This window comes from Myripristis murdjan, chromosome 6 (assembly GCF_902150065.1).
Source record: "Myripristis murdjan chromosome 6, fMyrMur1.1, whole genome shotgun sequence".
Classification (NCBI taxonomy): domain Eukaryota; kingdom Metazoa; phylum Chordata; class Actinopteri; order Holocentriformes; family Holocentridae; genus Myripristis; species Myripristis murdjan.
The window spans coordinates 9,481,776-9,499,334 of NC_043985.1; the positions used below are offsets into that span (position 1 = coordinate 9,481,776).

At 44.5% G+C, this 17,559-nt stretch overlaps 1 protein-coding gene across 2 annotated transcripts in view; it reads right to left on the reverse strand.

The window, feature by feature from the left end:
- Positions 1–17,559, reverse strand: part of smpd3 (sphingomyelin phosphodiesterase 3) — a 64,723-nt gene that overhangs the window by 13,051 nt on the left and 34,113 nt on the right. For both annotated transcript variants that reach the window (XM_030054659.1, XM_030054660.1), the window contains exons 3-5: positions 15,322–15,573; positions 14,097–15,066; positions 850–925 (exon numbers count right to left, since the gene is read on the reverse strand). In XM_030054659.1, the coding sequence (XP_029910519.1) occupies positions 850–925; positions 14,097–15,066; positions 15,322–15,573 (1,298 nt within the window). The remainder of the gene's footprint in view (positions 1–849; positions 926–14,096; positions 15,067–15,321; positions 15,574–17,559) is intronic.

Below are 17,559 nucleotides of genomic sequence, written 5' to 3' on the forward strand. Positions count from 1 at the left end.
CAGCCAACCCTCTGTGTTCTCCTCTCCTGTGTCCCAGCCCAGGTGTGTCTTGTTTCCCAAATTAGTTCCTGGTGTATTTAAGTCCTGTTTCAGATCTGTGTCTTGCCTTTGCTCCACATGTTGTGTTATTAAATATTCTCTGAAGAAAACCTGCCTTGGCTCCTGCATTTGGGTCCACTTTCTCTTCTGCACGTGACAATCAGATCTTTATTAAAAAGCCAATATTAGTCTGTTACATCAGCAAACAGAAATGCTGGTCCAACAGTAGTGTACACACACACACACACAGGCACACGTGTACCCGAGCAGGAAGAGATCCTCATACAAATCTTTTCACCCAGAAAAAATCAGGTCTCTTTTGCTTCCCCGCAGCTCCCTCCCTCTCTTCGTCCCCTCGCCCCCACCCCCGCCTAACCCCCTCCCTTGATGTTTGATGTATCTTTAGAAACAGAACCAGCGCTGCTATATTTAGGGCTCTGTGAAGCGTAGGAGGAGTTGGGAATGGCAGGCGGAGGGTGGAGACACGTCTCTGGTAAAAAATGAGGGAGGCATCGACCAGAGCCTTTAAATAGGGCTGTGACGCCTTAAACAGCTTGAGCCGGTCGCCATGGGAACGTCAGGAGGAGGTGCGCCGGGGTTTTGATGCACCCATTTGTCTAACTATCTGGACATACACAGACATGCGGTGTGTGTAGCTGCATTGTTGTAGCTATCTGGCTACACAACAGAGTGTGTGTGTGTGTGTGTGTGTGTGTGAGAGAGAGAGAGAGAGAGAGAGAGAGAGAGAGAGAGAGAGAGAGAGAGGAGGGGGTTGTAAAGACTGGGCAGCTGCAAAACATGTAAATGTACCTTCTATGGCGTGGAGGTGTGTACACGTGAGGTATCCCACCACCCTCTGCTCCTGGTGGGAGGTGCCGATGTGAACCTGCAGAGACAAAACACAACGTGATGTCACTCTGCTGGAGCCAAGCAAGTGGGTCAAGCCACAGAGCACACTCGCCGGGCGTTATGCAAAAAGCCTCATATTAGACAATACGTAGAGATTCAAACAAACACAATATTTTGATGGTTACCATAGAAATTGAGGGATAACATGCTGGGAAACTGAGTCTCTAACAGCTTACTCAGCATATAATAAACAGGTATGATGTTTTCATGTGGCAAGCTTTGCGTGTATTTTAGGTGAAAATGCAGTGTTGTCTTTATGCATGTAAAAACCTAGCTTGCAGGAGGCAGCCCTGCGAGCTGCAGCCACAGCTCAGACGTTAGTGTTTGATTCGCTGAGAGTGAGCGAGCCCTGATGCTATCCTGCACACACCGGGCTTTCTGTGCTCTACTCTGCACAGGGGCGCCAAATATGGGGGAAAAGTTAGGACAATTCCAAGGGTCCTTGCCTGACAGGGGCCCCAAAAAATAGGTAAAAACTAATATAAAATTATTAAGCCATCATCAAGTAAATATATATATATATATATATATATTTATTTATTTATTTTTTTTCATGGGGCCCGAAATTCCTGGCGGCGCCCCTGACTCTGCAGTGCTAATTCAAGATTCAAGATTCAAGACAATTTTATTAATCCCTTTAAGGACAATTTCATTTGACAGCTCGCACAACAACATACCCACAACACATAAAACACAGAAAATTGATAGCTGTGTGTAAATTTTGCTGGTCGCCATGATAAATTACATTAAAATGTGAACAAAACACCAATAAATATGTTCATTAAAATAGGAATAATAATAATAATCAATACGACACAGGATGATAAAATATATAAGGGTTCACAGTACTCAATGCACAATACACACAATGCAACTCATGAGGAAATGTTTAGCAGTCGGACAGCAGAGGGGATGAAGGACTTTGAAAAGCGATTACCCTTGCAAGCAGGTTGGGCATAACGACGCCCTGAAGGCAATAGTGAGAATTCACCTGCTAAAACATGCAGTACTTAAAATGCTGTGTGACTTCCTCAGAACCTGTTGTTCCCATAGAGAACCTAGGTCTCTCTGCTTAAGTCCAATGATCTTGGAACAGATTTTCACAACTCTGTTCAGGCTATTCTTGTCCCTAAGTGACAGGGTGTTGAACCGACAGATGAAAGAATACGTTAAAAGGCTTTCAATGAAGGACTGATGAAAAAGACAAAGAATCACTGGACTGACAGAAAAAGAGTTTAACAATTGAAGGAGATGAATCCTCTGCTTAATCACTGAGCTCCTTGTCTTTCCTTGTCAGTCACACATCATTTCATTTTCAAATTTCAGTCTCTGTGCTTTTCTCTTTGTTTTTTCAGTCGCGGCCACAGTCACTGCTCATGCCGACTGCCCTGTTCTTCTTCTGCCGTTTGTTTCAAGCAAATCAGAAACATAAAAAGCATCTCTTCCTGTTCTCCGGAGGATTTTTTTTTTTTTTTTTTTTTCAAAATGCCTTTCCGTTGCTCTGGTCCTCTCTGTCAGGGTTATGAAGAAGTCAAGCTGTGTGGTAAAAGCTTTCCTGAACTGGCTCTAGGTTGAATCATTATCCCGCAGCATCAGTGGACAGATAGCTATATGCAAAAGTCACTGATTGCAGAGGGAATCGTAAAAAGCTGGTAATCTTTCTGCTCTGACTCTTGTCTTGACATTTTACACTGCATTATAAATGTTCTGGCGTTCTCATGGGGGCATGGAGCATTTTCTATGAGTGAGAGAAAAAAATCAGCCACTGCATCCATTAACCTGTTCGAGTGTTCGAGTTTAAGAGGCTGCAGCCGCCTCAGTTCAGCAGCCAGTGAAGATGCTGCTGTGATGTGAAACTAGACCACCTGAGGAACCCACCTGTACCAAGCATGTCTCCCTTCTGCAGACACACCGTGCTAATCCCACGCAGTTTGGGACAAAAAAACATGCAACCAGTTTTTCCAGGCAGTGCCAACGTGTCACCGATTCAGTGAACGCAGTTTGATTCATGTGTGGTGATGCTGACCCCCGTAGGAGCCATTTCACTGTAGGGAGACCTTTTTTTAAAACTTGGCATCACTGTATAAAATGACCTATTGTGACCTCTAGCATAATCACAGCCTTATGAAACTTTACAGCCACAAACTAGAGACTGACGGCATTCAGAGGATGTATTGTTTTCCTGGTATATTGACAATAAGGGTGAGTTTCTGAGCAATTTCGATTGCTTCCCATCCAATTGCTGAAAAATGTCACTCTTAGAGTTTTCAATGCCAAATCAAAGCATGATTTTTTTTCTTTGGTGTTCTTCAAGATCTTGGTTTCCTAATGCGGTATTTTTCACCACGTTTATCCATTTTCACATGCTCAGAAAGGGTCAAACTGTGCACCTAATCTATGTAACAACCCCAAAATTACAGCAACTGCCTCCGAGACATAACTGGACATGGTCATCATGTGTACTTCTATCATAATGTTCCTTTTAACTCCCTCTGAAGACCCACTACCCCCTGGAAATGGGTCTAAAAATGCAAATGGGTTGGAAAAAGTTAAATCACAAGTTGAATTTAGAGGCACAGGGTTTCCATCTCTCCATCCAAGGACATAAAGATGAAGCAGTGGGGTTGGATTGAGTTTACCCTTCGTGGAGGAGTCCTGTTGTTAACAAAGCAAACTGTAGCGCGAGAAGACCAGGTGAAAAAACGCAGTTTGTGCAGAGCGCTTATTTATATGAAATGAGCAGTGCAGCAGGATCAATTACTGTGGCGAAGGCTATACAAGGAGGAGAGGCTGTGATTTTTTTTTTTTCAGCACTTCCTCGCGTACTTTCAACAGTTCACAACAGCGCTCCGTGGCCTCAGCCTCTCCTGTCTGCAAGCCTCCGGCGTCTGAGCAAAGCTGCAGTAATTCCATCATTACTTGAGGTTTAATCAGACACCTTCGGAGTCAGTAGCTGAGAGGTCCTTCAGAGGCGCAGAACGAGGACGCCGAGGCTGAGAGGGAGATCTGAAGCAGAGGTGGGTGGACACAGACTGCCGAGGAGGAGGTGGAATAAAGGCTTGCAGAGAAACGGAGACGGTTATTGTGGGTTGGTTAGTTTGAAGTGGAGGAGCGTTTGGGTGGAGGAGAGCTGTAACTAAACAGAATACACCCTGTTAGAGACACGGATGGAAGGAGCAAAGCACAAGGCCATTGCTCTTAATATAACTCCGTTCCCTGTACGTTTGTGTGTTATATTATTACTATATACTGTATGTTTCAACATTGCAAACATTTTTTTTTTTTTTTTTAGCTTCCCACTAATCCTGTCTGGCTTGTTACCTAGCAGTGATTAAATAAGCCGGTGCAACACTTAAACCTTCATTCAGAAACATGAATGTGCATACTGTAAAGATTAATCCGACACGTGGCATGAATAAAATAATAAATAAAATGAATCAGCGCTAATCTCTATTTTAAATTAGATCTGGGGGTGGGGAGCTTCACTGGAAACAGACTACCAGTTAGTGGACGGCAGCTTTGGCTTGGGATCTGCACAGAACTGCGGATGAAAAATCCCTAAAAGATACAAGAAAGAAAACAAAAACAGGCTAATTAACTGACTTTCGCTCCGAAGACGAAGCTGATGTTTTGGACTGGAGGGCAGTGAATGTGCTGCGCCTGAAGGCAACACGTTTCCCCTCCAAGAGTCGCAGCTTTAGTTCTCTCAGACAGCGTGGAGTGGAACAGAGCAGAGCTTAACAGAACAGAATAGAGTAGAAAAGAACAGAATAGAACAACATAGAACAGATGCTTATGGTTATATACCTTGTTTACATTCTATACTCTGTTTTTCCTCTTTTTCTTTTTACTGCATAGTTTGTATTTGTATTGTTGTGCTTTTGTTCTGTTTTTCTGTCATTTTCCCCACCGTGGCTCACCGCTGCTGATGCAACAGAGATGTGATTTCCACACAAGGATCAATATTTCATCTTGTCATCATCTCATCCTTACTGACTCTGTCCTCATTCCTTCCCTCTCTGTTGCTTTTCCCCTCTTCCTCTTCCTCCTCTTCCTCCTCTTCCCTCCCCTTCTCTCTATCTGCATGCTGCCCTCTGTATTAATATTTCAGGGGCTTATCCATGCTTGAATAGGTGTGTGTGCACCCTGAAACTGACAGTGGGCCGGAGGGGATTCTTGTGGAGTGTGTCTTGCTTGGGTTTTCTGTGTTTGTGTGTGTGTGTGTGTGTGTGCGTCAGGGTGAGACGGTTGGTGAGTGTCCACTCATGCGTGCATGCAAGCAAGAGTGGACTTTTACACTGGCTTTCGCTGCATACTGTATGTTTAAATTTGCTTCTGCCTCTTTCTGCAGAAAACAGAGTTCAGGTGTGTGTCCTGTGTGTGTGTCCTGTGTGTGTGTTGACGAGACGGGACGGCCTCGGCTGCAAGGAACCTGGCCTGAAGAGCTGAAAGCGGTTTCGTTGCTCTGCATTTCAAATAAATAAATAAATAAAATAAATAAAACAGCAAATGAATCAGGAGACAGGAGAGATAGCAAGGCCTGATTATGAAACCATCATAACTGCTGTGACTAATTTCCCTAAGCAAACGTTGAGACATGATGCGAGTGGAAATTTCACCTCGCTTTATGCGCCTGAGTTTGATTTGACTGGAAAAATAAGCCGCGGCATGGATGTGATGACATGCGAGCAACGGAGAGCAGCAGGATGACGGACAGATCAGACATTTCTGATTGTTTGGCTGTGGATGACATCTCTCTATAGTGCAGCAATTAGAATTTAAATACCGCAGGATTGAGTTGAATTTGGTCTTTATTACTTGTAGATCGTATCGATTCCATCAGATCATTTCATCGACTTTTTCTCCTCATGTTCTTCTCCACAGCCTCTGGAAATGGGCTGATAATGTATAAAATTGGCTGTAATTCCTAAACGGTTGAGGCCATATTTTTGTTCAAATTAAAGCTGAACATCTGCACCTCAGCAACATCTTGATGACTCCACTTCAAATCCACTGTGATGGTGTGCAAGGGCAAAATTATGAATACTGTGTCACTGCCCTAATACTCATGGACTTAACTGTAACACCGTTTTGATGGCACTTTCACCAACTCCATTCACAGTTCCCATATTTTTGAAGTTAATAAGCCATATCTCAGAATCAGGCAATAAACATCAAATGAAATCAGATTTGGAATTTAGCGCTTCATGTCCCCAGGTACCACATGTGCCAACTTTCATCAAAACTGGTCAAGCAGCTCATGAGACGTAATATAATAATATTCTCATGAAACTTCATACCAATTAACCAATTTAAATGAATTTATGCCATTTTCAATCTCATCACCTTTCTGCTTTTAGAGATTTGAAATGATCATAACTCAAAGAAACTGTGTTAAACTCTCAAAGACAGACACCCCGAGGTATGTCAAACAGCATTTCAGTTGGACAAAGTGTCTAGAGGGAATATGAAATAAAAGATTTTGGAAAAAAAAAAAAAAAAGAATACAGTGGAAAATCAAATATGGCGCACGTTACGGTTTGTATTTGAATGAACTATAGTGCCCCCTAGCATACTGCTCGCCGATTCTGGCAAGTGCGTTAGGTTTTGTGAGTTTTCGAATAAGTGAATAAAAACAGCTTACAGTGATGTAACTATAATAATAAGAATAAACCAAACAAAAATAACAGGGTGCCCAAGTTTGGCCCTAATAAATATGAAGAAGGTGCAGAGAATGCTTCCCAGGCTGAGGCTCTTATCTTGGCTGATGGTTGAGGAGGTTTCTGCATCGACGACGAGAGAGGCTGACGTCCCTTTGACCCCGACTAGGAAAGCAATTTGTGTCAATAAATGGAGCTGCCCTCCGTGGGGAGCAGAGGGCGAGGGTTAGAGGTGGCTTTGGTCAAATCTCCCATTGATTTCCAGTCTGTCCATTCTAGGTTTGAGTCCTGTTTTGAGGCTTAATCCATAGTGATGCATTCAAACTCAATATTCACACACACACACACACACACACACACACACACACACACACACTCAGGCCCCCTCAACCATGCACTCAGTAGTTTGAAATAATTATAAGAGGGGATAAATATTGAGACTGAAAAGCTTTAATTACTGAGCTGGCGCTGGCTCACTCTTTAGGGAGACAGTTTTTAATTAATATTATATCTCTGCCTCTCTCTCTCTCTCTCTCTCTCTCTCTCTCTCTCTCCTTTCCTTTCTCTGGCACCCCATTTTTGCACAATTCTGCTTTGCTCTGCTGACCTGCTGCCTTTTAGGAAAATTACGCGTAAGTATTCCCAGAGTTATAGGAGAATAAATATTGGGCAAATAGTGCTTGCCCAAACGAACATGTTTAGCAGAGGCTACTGAAAGGAGGAACAACAGCAGGAAGTGGCTGTAATAAAGGCTCTCAGGTCTTTGAGGAACCGTTCAGAGCAGTAATAATATGATCATATAAAACACACAAGATCATCTGATTGATGTGTTGCTGATAATCCACAACACTGTTTATCTATCTGTCCATTCACTTCAAACAAAGCAGATTATTCCAATATAAGAATCAACAAGTCCCGGTACCCATTTTCTGAGGAAGTCAAACATCTCTTTGCTTGTTATTTCCCTGTTTGAGTGAAAATGTAGGTCTGGTGGTGTCTGCAGGAAAGTTCCATACAGTAACCTCGAAGAAACCATCTGATGGAACTTCCACAAAAAATTGTAAATACACGCAAAATGGGAACGAGGACTTGTTGTTTTTTATATTGGCAGAATCCTCTTTGTTCACATTTGTTTATGTGCTAGAAGTGTGATTTTAGGAGCTGGAAGGGAATGAATCCAGAGACACAAATACAGTGTTGTGGAAGCAAAGTGCAGGTTTGCTTTTCGTCCTGGACAGACATGAAGCACCAGAGGCTTTAGTGCCTGTTGGGCTTCAAGGCTGCAGGAAACCACAGGTGTGTTTTCCTGCTTCACAGCTCCCATGTGCAGTGCAACTAAGAGGCAACATATATCACCAACATGTACCACCAACATGTACCACCTCCTGTTTGTCCAGGGCTTTTTTCCTTTCACTGATTTAAGAACATCGCTCTGTATAAACACATATTTGCAACAATGTGGGTTATAAATTTATCAAGAATAAATATGCACTGCAATATCAGGTTTCTGTGGTACCATTTTGTTACTTTTAGACAAATGATTACAGTTTGTTGCTTCATGGTCTGTGTTACATATCAGCAGGTTTGACAAAATGTACATTTGACTCCATCTTAAGTTATGAACACATGAATTTGAGTCATGTCAGAGCTGTGAGGAGACAGAGTGAGTTGGTGTGAATTCTAGGACAAAGCTGATTTAGGAAGCACTCAAATTTAGCTTTAGTGTTTTGGCAAGAGTACACATACACTGATTACTACCACTTGGACATGCCTGATTGTTCTTACTCAGGCTTTCATTTGGTCGTCAGTAATTAAGTCACTAAAGAAATAGAAGTAATTAAAGTCATTTTATATAAATATGCCTGTTTTGGTGATTGCTATAACACAGTGGTATGCCACCTGTCTCCTGATGTCTGATAGGTCTTTCCAGGGAAAGATCCTCTGCACAGGAAGTGTTTTGTGTTCCTTTATTCTATTTTTTTTTTAACCATTATTGTGCCAGGAGGAGTCCCATTGAGGTAAGAGTCGTTCTCACCCTAATAACTAGAAGAAGAGTTGGGAGGATAGCAGGAGCAGTGATAGCCACCACGGCTGAATGAAGAGAGCTCTGATGAAGAGCAGAGGTGCTGGAAATGTCACAGTGGTTTTGGAGCAAAAACAGTAAAATTGGAGCCCTACATTGTGCAAGCCTTTCGTTGGTGTTTTTTCACTGTTCAGCCCAGAACCTGCTCGTTTTTGGCTTTGAGATGCATGTACATTCCTAGTTTGAAAGACAAGAGCACCACCTACAGAAGCTCAAACTTCATCAGCAGAAAGTCCATGGAGAGAGACGTCACAGCTCTGGACAAACTGTCTGACTGGCAGGTGAACCGTGAGCAGAGCCGTGCAGAAGCACCACAGCAAACACTGCTCAGCTCCAAGATGGAGGCAAACAACGACAACAACAACAACAACAAAAACCCAGCACAGCGATGAGCGCTTAGTGCCAAAGATAAAGACAAAATCAAAGCAAACGAACTTGATGATTGCCACTTTAACATTATCTGACTGTGCAGCCTTATTTGTGCTTGATATCAAAGACCCAACACAGCATCCAGCAGAGAGGAAGAGGGACGCAGCGTGAACATCAGGAGCATCAAATGAGCTGCATCTAATGAGATGCATCCCAGCTGGCTGGAGGCGAGCCGGAGTGTCTCGTCGTAATGACTGAGAATGACCAGAGGTCCGTGGACGGGAAGCAAAGGTTCACGATGAGACACCACTTTGGAAGGCGGCCAAGACGTCTGGAGGAGGGAGGAGGGGACGCAGAAGGAACAGCAGGCACATCAAAAGGAGCAGCTGGCTGGCGAACAGGCAGGTTATCAGGATGAGGCAGCAAACCCAACACGGAGTGCTGTTACGCTGAAGGGAACAGCCACTCATGCAGAGACACGGCCTCGTCTTTTGGCAGGAAAACAGGTTGTATGCTACTCGTAGTAAAAGGAAAGGTTGTGTGGTCAGGATAGTAGCACTGCACAGATCTGTGATGATTTCAAAGAGCTCTCTGATTTGTTCAAAAACCCGTGTAGCGCTTAAAAAAGCTCCTTTAGCACTGATGGTTTAGAGTATTTCATCTTTCTGAAGTCATTCTGCACAGCATCACAAACTGTACAGGTCCTTGGAAGTGTTCATACAAAATGTATTTGGGGCGTTTTTTCACATTCTGAGGTACACAATTTGGTTCATGGGGCCTGATAAGAACAATGCCATTTGAACTCAACAAATAACCTGAGTTAGCTTGCTTGAAAAAGCCAGCTTAAGCCCTCTTCCAAGAGAAGTAAGATATTGTTCATCAGGAATGACAGCACAACCTGAACCAAGTGTAAAAATCGACCCCAAAGTTCAAGGTTTATGGGTCAGGATATTTGCAGGCTTAGAAAACTGGTTTAACACTTTTTAAGATTTAAAAAAAGCACACATATTTTATCACAAATAAATTTAAGACCAAAAACATAAAACACACAAACATCACTGCCTCTAATGGGACTAAACCTCATCGCAAAACTGAGGTTATCCAATGACATGCTGCTCCTCTTTCACTGTGTCTTTTGCTGTAACCCTGCAAACACAGTATCAGCACTGGTTGTGGTCTCTTTAAGCCCACTGAGAGAAGACACTTTGTTTTTAGATAAAGTACTTAAAGACTTTTTAAGGATCTGTGGACACTCTGTGGGTACAAGGCGATGGATGTTTACATCCGATAGCCATCAGTTCCTACACATATAGTGGTATTTGTTGGTCTATGCGAGTGTAATACATTCACCAAGTTTGCTTCATTAAGCTTCAGCTGAAGTGTGAACTGTGTACTGCTCCAACATGAATGGAGTAAATACAGACCAGACAACAACACCATGTTGAGAGGCAGCACAAAGCTGGAAAATTGTTTTGATGGATGCACAGCAACACACATTTATTTTAGTTTCCATTTAGTTTTAATTTCCCCAAGTGTCCAAAATGCCGGGACTATTTTCTGCTGTAAAATCGTGTTGGTTTCGATTGTACTTCATTCTTAACTGACTCTAACTCTCGTTCTTGCAACAGGGAAGGAATTAATGAGTCAAACTTGGTGGACGTATTACAGTGACACATAAATAATAACAAATAGCACTATATGGGTAAAAATCCAAAGTATCACTTTAAACTCGTAGAGGCAGTGTGAGCCACAGTCCTGCCTCCTGAATAGCTCTTAATCAGAGGAGAAGCAGCTTGCATAGAGACCAGCTCCTGCCAGGTGGCTGACAGCCAGCTTGTCAGAGGGACCCGGGATGACCTGGGATAGGAGGCGGCGGTGAAACAGGGATGTGAGGCCGACCTGTAAGCCGGAGCGACTGTCAGCAGGTAGCAGGCGAACAGGATGAGGTGTCAGCATGCAGCCTCTGATGAAGTGTGTCTATATTAGATCTAGTACCAGCTGCACACAAAGGAAGGAGAGGGCATTGCCTGCAGGCAGGATGGACACACAGATACATGCATACATGCACACACTCTCACACACACACACACACACAACCATCAGCATCAGGGTATATGAAGCAGAACCGACTGAGGTGGGCAGTGGATCAGATCCAGTGTCAGATCCCGACCGTTACAGTACGTGGCTGATTAATGAACCCACAGCCTGTCAGGACTCAGCACATACACAGTGCAGACGTGGATACACACACACAGAACCACACAACACACCGGACAAGCACACACAAACTGCCCAACACTTCATAACATGACACTGCGTGCTGTCTTCAGGGTTTTACGCCGTGCACTCCTTCCTTTTCTCCCACAGCAGCAGAGCCGAGCTGCCGTCTCTGTGTAGTTTCTCAGTGCACACACAGAGGGAAGGCAGTGTCTCACAGACAAAGAGGGAATGCAGCACAAAAGACACAACATAAATCAGCTGGGAGCAGCTCATACAGGATCACTTACTGGCCATTGTGGAGGAGCCACGATGTCGTGTGCTTTCCCACATTAACACTCCACACAATACCAACGAGCACTGCATGAGACCATCACACACCAACACACCGACACGCTCAGCCAATGAAATAACAGCTGAAAAGAAGCATCTTCGCCGTTGTTTCCCCATTTGGATTTTTACTCTTCTACACTATAACCAAGATATTATTCAACACTGAATCCTTTCTGAGAAATTACTTTTTTTTTTTTTTTTTTTTTTTTTTTTCAATCTGGGCTTGGTAGGTCAAATGGCACTAAACACTACAGTACCCATGATCCTCACTGACCACTGCTATGGTGGAGACGCCGGCCTAAGCTGCAAAATATATTCATGGCGACATCACTACACGTTTGCCAGGAATCCACCTTCCATCCTGCAGCGCACGTCCGACTGGAAACCCGTCTTCCAGCGAGATGTGGTGGCAACTTCCCTCCGGCCGGACCTGGTCACACCACCCAGAACACAAAAACCCTGCTCGAACTTGCTGTGCCCTGGGTGGAGAGGCTGGCCACATCTCAGCAACAGGAAAAGGCCAAGTACCAGGATTTGATTGACGAGGCTCTCGCCAAAGGAGGGCACACAAACAATTTTGCACTACTTCCTCCAGAAAGTCGGTCTGGGGCCCAAACATCCAAAGAAAGCCACCAGGGACGTAGCCTTAGCAGCCGAGACCAGCTCAAGATGGCTGAGGTTGATGAGCGCCTGCAGTTGGAAGCCTTTGGCGGGTGAAGCCTAACTGGTCTTCACTGCCCGGCTCAGGCAAAGTGCACCTGGGACCCTGAGGCAGCTGCCGATGATGCAGAGGGGTTTCCAGCGTCATGGATGCCCAACCTCCAAAGGATACCACCATGAGAAGATACTTGCCTACTTGCAGCACCGTATTTCGTGTAGTTCCCGTGGTCGCTTTGAAATCGTTGATGTTTATTTCACCTCATACGAGTAACTTGATATCAATATTTCATTTTTTTAAATATCACAGCTATCATCAGTACTGGTATATCCCAACACCCCTATCTCAGATGTTCTTGACTGGACTGTGAACACATTCGTTTTTGTTATAGAACGTGCTCCTTTCCACCAATCACGATGGGAAGTTGGCCAGCGCTGACTTGACCCACGACCGACCTCCTCGTCACGTTTTGTGATCTTACGACGATGTGTCTGGAAATTCAAGCTCACATTCAAGTTCACGTTTCAGTGCAGGCCCTGTTTGTGCTGGGCCACGCCCACTCTCACTCCTTGAGGTTGATCCCGCGGCTGACTTTGCTGCAGCCGTGGCAAAATTTGAACGTTTGCGGGCCGGCTTGAGTCTGGGTGGTTAACGCATGTTTCAGCAGATCGGACAGCGTGCGACTATTAATAAACCCTGAGCTGCGTGTCACTGCTGTCCAGAAGCTTTTGAGTTGCTGACAGAAAGACAGACTGCGGTGAGAACAAAATCCTCTTTGGCGGAAGTAATAATTTCATGCCGGCGCCGTGACGCGGTGGGACATGTATGAGTGTTGACGCGTCACCTGGATGATGAATATTGTTCAGGATCTGTTTTGATCCAGTTCATTTTGATTTAATTATGTCAGACTGTTGACGGCTCCTCTTTGCTCTCGTTCTCTTTCTGTCTCTAGCTGTCACTCATCCATACTCTCTTTCACCGATGTTTAATACGTTAATTTAGTATAAATAGACTTAATGGGCAGATTCAATTACTGCCTTGCCAAAGTTACAGATAATGACTTCGGAGATGACAAGATTAGCCCTCAGCTGAAACGGCACCAAGCGGCGATAAGTGCACGGATACGTTTCTGCTGCAGGAGAAGCATGGAAATTATGCTTGGAGTGACATTTAGTTCCAGTTTAGCTCAGTTTGAAATGCAATGTGACGAGGAAAAAGAAACTTCTTCTTCACCCTGTAACTTTACCGACGTGAAGACAAGGAGAGAGAGGTTCTCACTTCAAAAAGGCCCCTACAGACACAGTGAAGTGATTTATATAATTCAGGTTGTCTTTTTCTGTGAAAGTTAAGCTGAAAAAACTAAAAGTCTTACAAACTGTCACAAACCCCCAAAACGCAGCCACGCATGACGATAAAGACTTGAGTATTAGTTACATAACATTCTCAAACTGGTGTAAAACTTGACCTTTTAGATAGAACAATTCTGAAACTAATATCTGAAGACAAGAAAAAATGATGAGGATGTCCAGCTCAAAAGTTTATTACAGACCTGTCCAAAGAAAGTGTAGTTTGAAACTGACTGAAAGTGAAACATTGGTTTCCGGGAAAGGGGTGTGTGTCTGTGTGTATTTATATGGAAAATTAAATATTGGTTGCATTGCCTTCCCTCAGGCTGGATTTGGCAGTGGTCAGTCTCACCGTGTGACTGCAGTTCCACATAATGGATGCATTCCAGCCACAGCTTCACATGAGCAGTGCAAGAAAAACAAGGGGAAGAAGAGAAAGTGTCAAGGAGACAAGGAGACAGAGTGTAATGTGAATGTCTGACCTTGGCAAACAGCGCTCCCTTGGCAGCCAGGGCGTCCTCCCCTCTCCCGTTGGGATAACACTCGTACCGTGCATCGAGGATTGGGTAGCGACTGGCCAACAGCAAGCCACTGTTGAGGAACTTGAACCTGGAGCAGCAGCCTTTCCAGCCGTAGCGCCCGATGTCGCTCAGTACGTACGGGAAGTAGCGATGCAACTGCCGCCGCAGCCTCGTCGTCGCTTCGTGGTCGAACACTTCCTGTAAAGCCAGGAAATCCAGGTTGGCCGGGAAGAAGGCTGAGATCTCGTGGTCAAACCCATCGTCTCCGTGGCGGCGTTTTCGTCCGGGACGCTTAAAAATCGACGTGCGCGGGACGTGAGAGAGGGTGTTGTTGGAGGATATCCCTCCTCCGTCCTTCCCGGCGTCCCCGCCGCCTGCGTGGTAGCGAGCGAGGGACTCCCGTGAGGCGGTCATGCTGCCCGTGTCTCCTGCCGCCTCTCCAGGCCGGTGATTTCCTGTCTCAGCCTCCTCCTCCTGAGGGTCTGGCTCTGGCGCACTGATGCTAATCTGAACCCCTGAGGTATGAAGGGGGCAGTCTGGAGAAGGTTTAGGCTGGACCCCCTCCCCGTGCATGGGGCAGTCATGGTGGCTTGGACTGCTCTGAGCCCCTGAGGCATGCACGGGACAGTCCGGGGTACCTCCTGTATTGTGAACGGGGCAGTCTGAGCTGTTGTTGGCCCCTGCAGGGTGAAGCGGACAGTCTGGGGTGCTGTCCGTCCCGGCTGGGTGAAGGGGGCACTCGGGGGAACCCTGCTCCGCTGTGGAGGGGTGGACGGGACAGTCAGTGGCACCTGAGGGGTGGATTGGGCACTCGGTGAGAGGTTCAGTCTCAGCGTCGGCAGGGCTGTTAGTGGTATGTGTTTGGTCTGGCCGCTGGTCCAGAGAGGAGGTACGCCGGAAACCTGTGGCCAGGCTGCTGAAGGACGCCGCACTGACGGAAGAAAGAAAGAAAGGAAGAAAGAAAGAAAGAAAGAAAGAAAGAAGGAAGGAAAGGCAGAAACAAACAAACAAACTTAAAGCTAAGGAATGGCAGCATTTACTCCAAGGGCACCTCCAGCTTCATGGAAACTCATCATGTTGGATTTGCCACAGAAAACCAAAGTTTCATAGATATTTCAGACAAAAACAAATTAATGTGTTACACAAGGAAAATAAGTTTAAAAATCCTTAAGCGAGCTCCTCTTACCTGATTGAGGTGTTGGTAGGCGAGTCGATATAAATCTTAATCTGCGGTCGACTGGCACCGTTGCGGATCCTCTTGCCCACCTCGCGGGCTCTCCTCTGGGTGTCTGACAGGTTGTTGAACCTGGCCAGCGAGTCAGGCAGGAGGCAAACATTGGCACTGCAGAAGCAGAAGCTCCTGCCCTGGGGCCTCCACTCCCCGATCCCGGCGCCCCCGGGCCCGGCCGAGCCCTGCTCCGCCTGGTTCTTGTCTGGTCTGCAGAGGACAGCAAGAACATTGCACAAGTCCAACAAGAGCCTAATGCTACACCATACTCACCACAGATATATTAAACATAAGTGGTTATGCAAATAAGTTCATATTTAATGCATTTCTATGACCTCCGTTTCTATAACCTTGTTTTTTTTTTTTTATAAAACTTGTTGCATTATTCTGTGACAATTTGCTGCAGTGACCCTGTTTCTCTGTGGGGACCGCTTTCATCTTATTTCATATTAAAGGTGCATTATGCAAAATTGCCGCAGGTCTATGGAAGACCATTTAGACTCACTGAACCTCCTGCAGTTGTGCTTGGTGCACCTCTGATGCAGCCTGTTATGCTCTCTGATTACAAAAGGACCAACTCAACTAGTTTTACAAAAAGGTCTTTATCTCAAAAGCTATAAAGGTCAGGTATATGGTTCAAAGCTCTTTGGAAAGCAGGGCGACGCACCAATATAACAAAACATTACTATACTATTTTCTGATACTTAATTTCAGGATTGTATATGAATAAAATGATTTAAAAAATCCCGTATATTTTAATGATCTTAAAAGTTAAAAAAGCTATCTGATGCATTTTTATTTTCATAAATCATCACCACATTAATGTTGAGACATAAATGTAATAGATGTAAATAAACAATCCCTCAGAAGACTGGCGCCCTCTGAAGACTCACTCTTTAATGGCACAAAACAAGAAGCTGGATTTCTTTCCAGCTGGTCTCATCCTCTCATCAAATATGTTGCTTAAAGGACCGTACCAGTGATTCTGCATGTTTAGCGTAATTAATGCTGTCCTCCCTTTTCTCCAGCTGTTGGTTTCCATTCATTCCACAAAGATATGAAAATTAACTTTAGAGCCTTCAGACTTTCTTCACTCCAGTTTTCCATCAGCAGAATAAAGTCCTCCACATGAGTTTTCCTGAAAGCAGCAGCACTGTTTTAGTTTTGAGGACTCTGGTCTCTACACCAGAAAATAGTCCCTCATGACATGTATGGCTTTACAGCCAACAGCCAATTCTGTGGTTTGTGAATGCCAGCGATATTGTTAGCTGGTAAGGTGGTTGCTTCCATCAAAAATCTATATTTGTGTAACTGCAGTAAACGGACCAAACACTGAAATCACTGGTACTGTGCTTTAAATAAATAAAACAGTGTTGATGTAAACCCTAACCCGGCCATAACCCTAAAGTCGGCCGTGCTGGTGTGTGCTGCGCAGAGCTCCCATGGGATTCAGAACAGCACTCCCAGCTAAACCTGATGGATGCCACACGGTGTCAGACTGCCCAGGGCGGCCCCGGGGCTCCTGGCCGGCCTGCTGTGCCTCATGAGCCGGGAATGAGACCTTGTTGTCTGTTTCATTAGTGCACACATTTACACAGAGCCTGTCAGAGTGTCAGGCAGACAGGTGGCAGAGAGGGGCGACAGGAAGGGGTTACAGCTAATGTGCTCTTCATTTTGAAAACCACTGATGATAATGTGGGCATTCTCAAAGCGGGGTCCTCGAGGGTCAAGGTCTTCAGCAAAACAAACTATAATCCAACTTCACTGTCATTTCATTCACCAGAAATTGTTACAGCTGCAGAAAATGTCTTACAACCAATTTAACATTTTAGCTCATCATGATTTGTCAGTGTTCAAACATGACATCTCAATATCTTAATCACCAGAAACCTGCACAAATTCACTTGATTTCTTTCAAAAATATGGGAAAAATGGTGATCATCAAATTAGCATAATTTTATGAGTAGATTAAAAGAAAAAAAGAATCAGGACATTTGCAAAAACATCACTTGAAAATGAGCAAAAAACATTTGAAAAAGGACAACAAAACTATATTTAGAACTATTCTAAAATGATATAGTTTTCATCCAATTCTGATTTCTTCTGATTTCTGATTTTATTTGATTGCTAAACTGATTCAATACTAAACCAAAATCTCTCTTGATATAATAGTCTAGTAGCCAACTAGGTGAACCC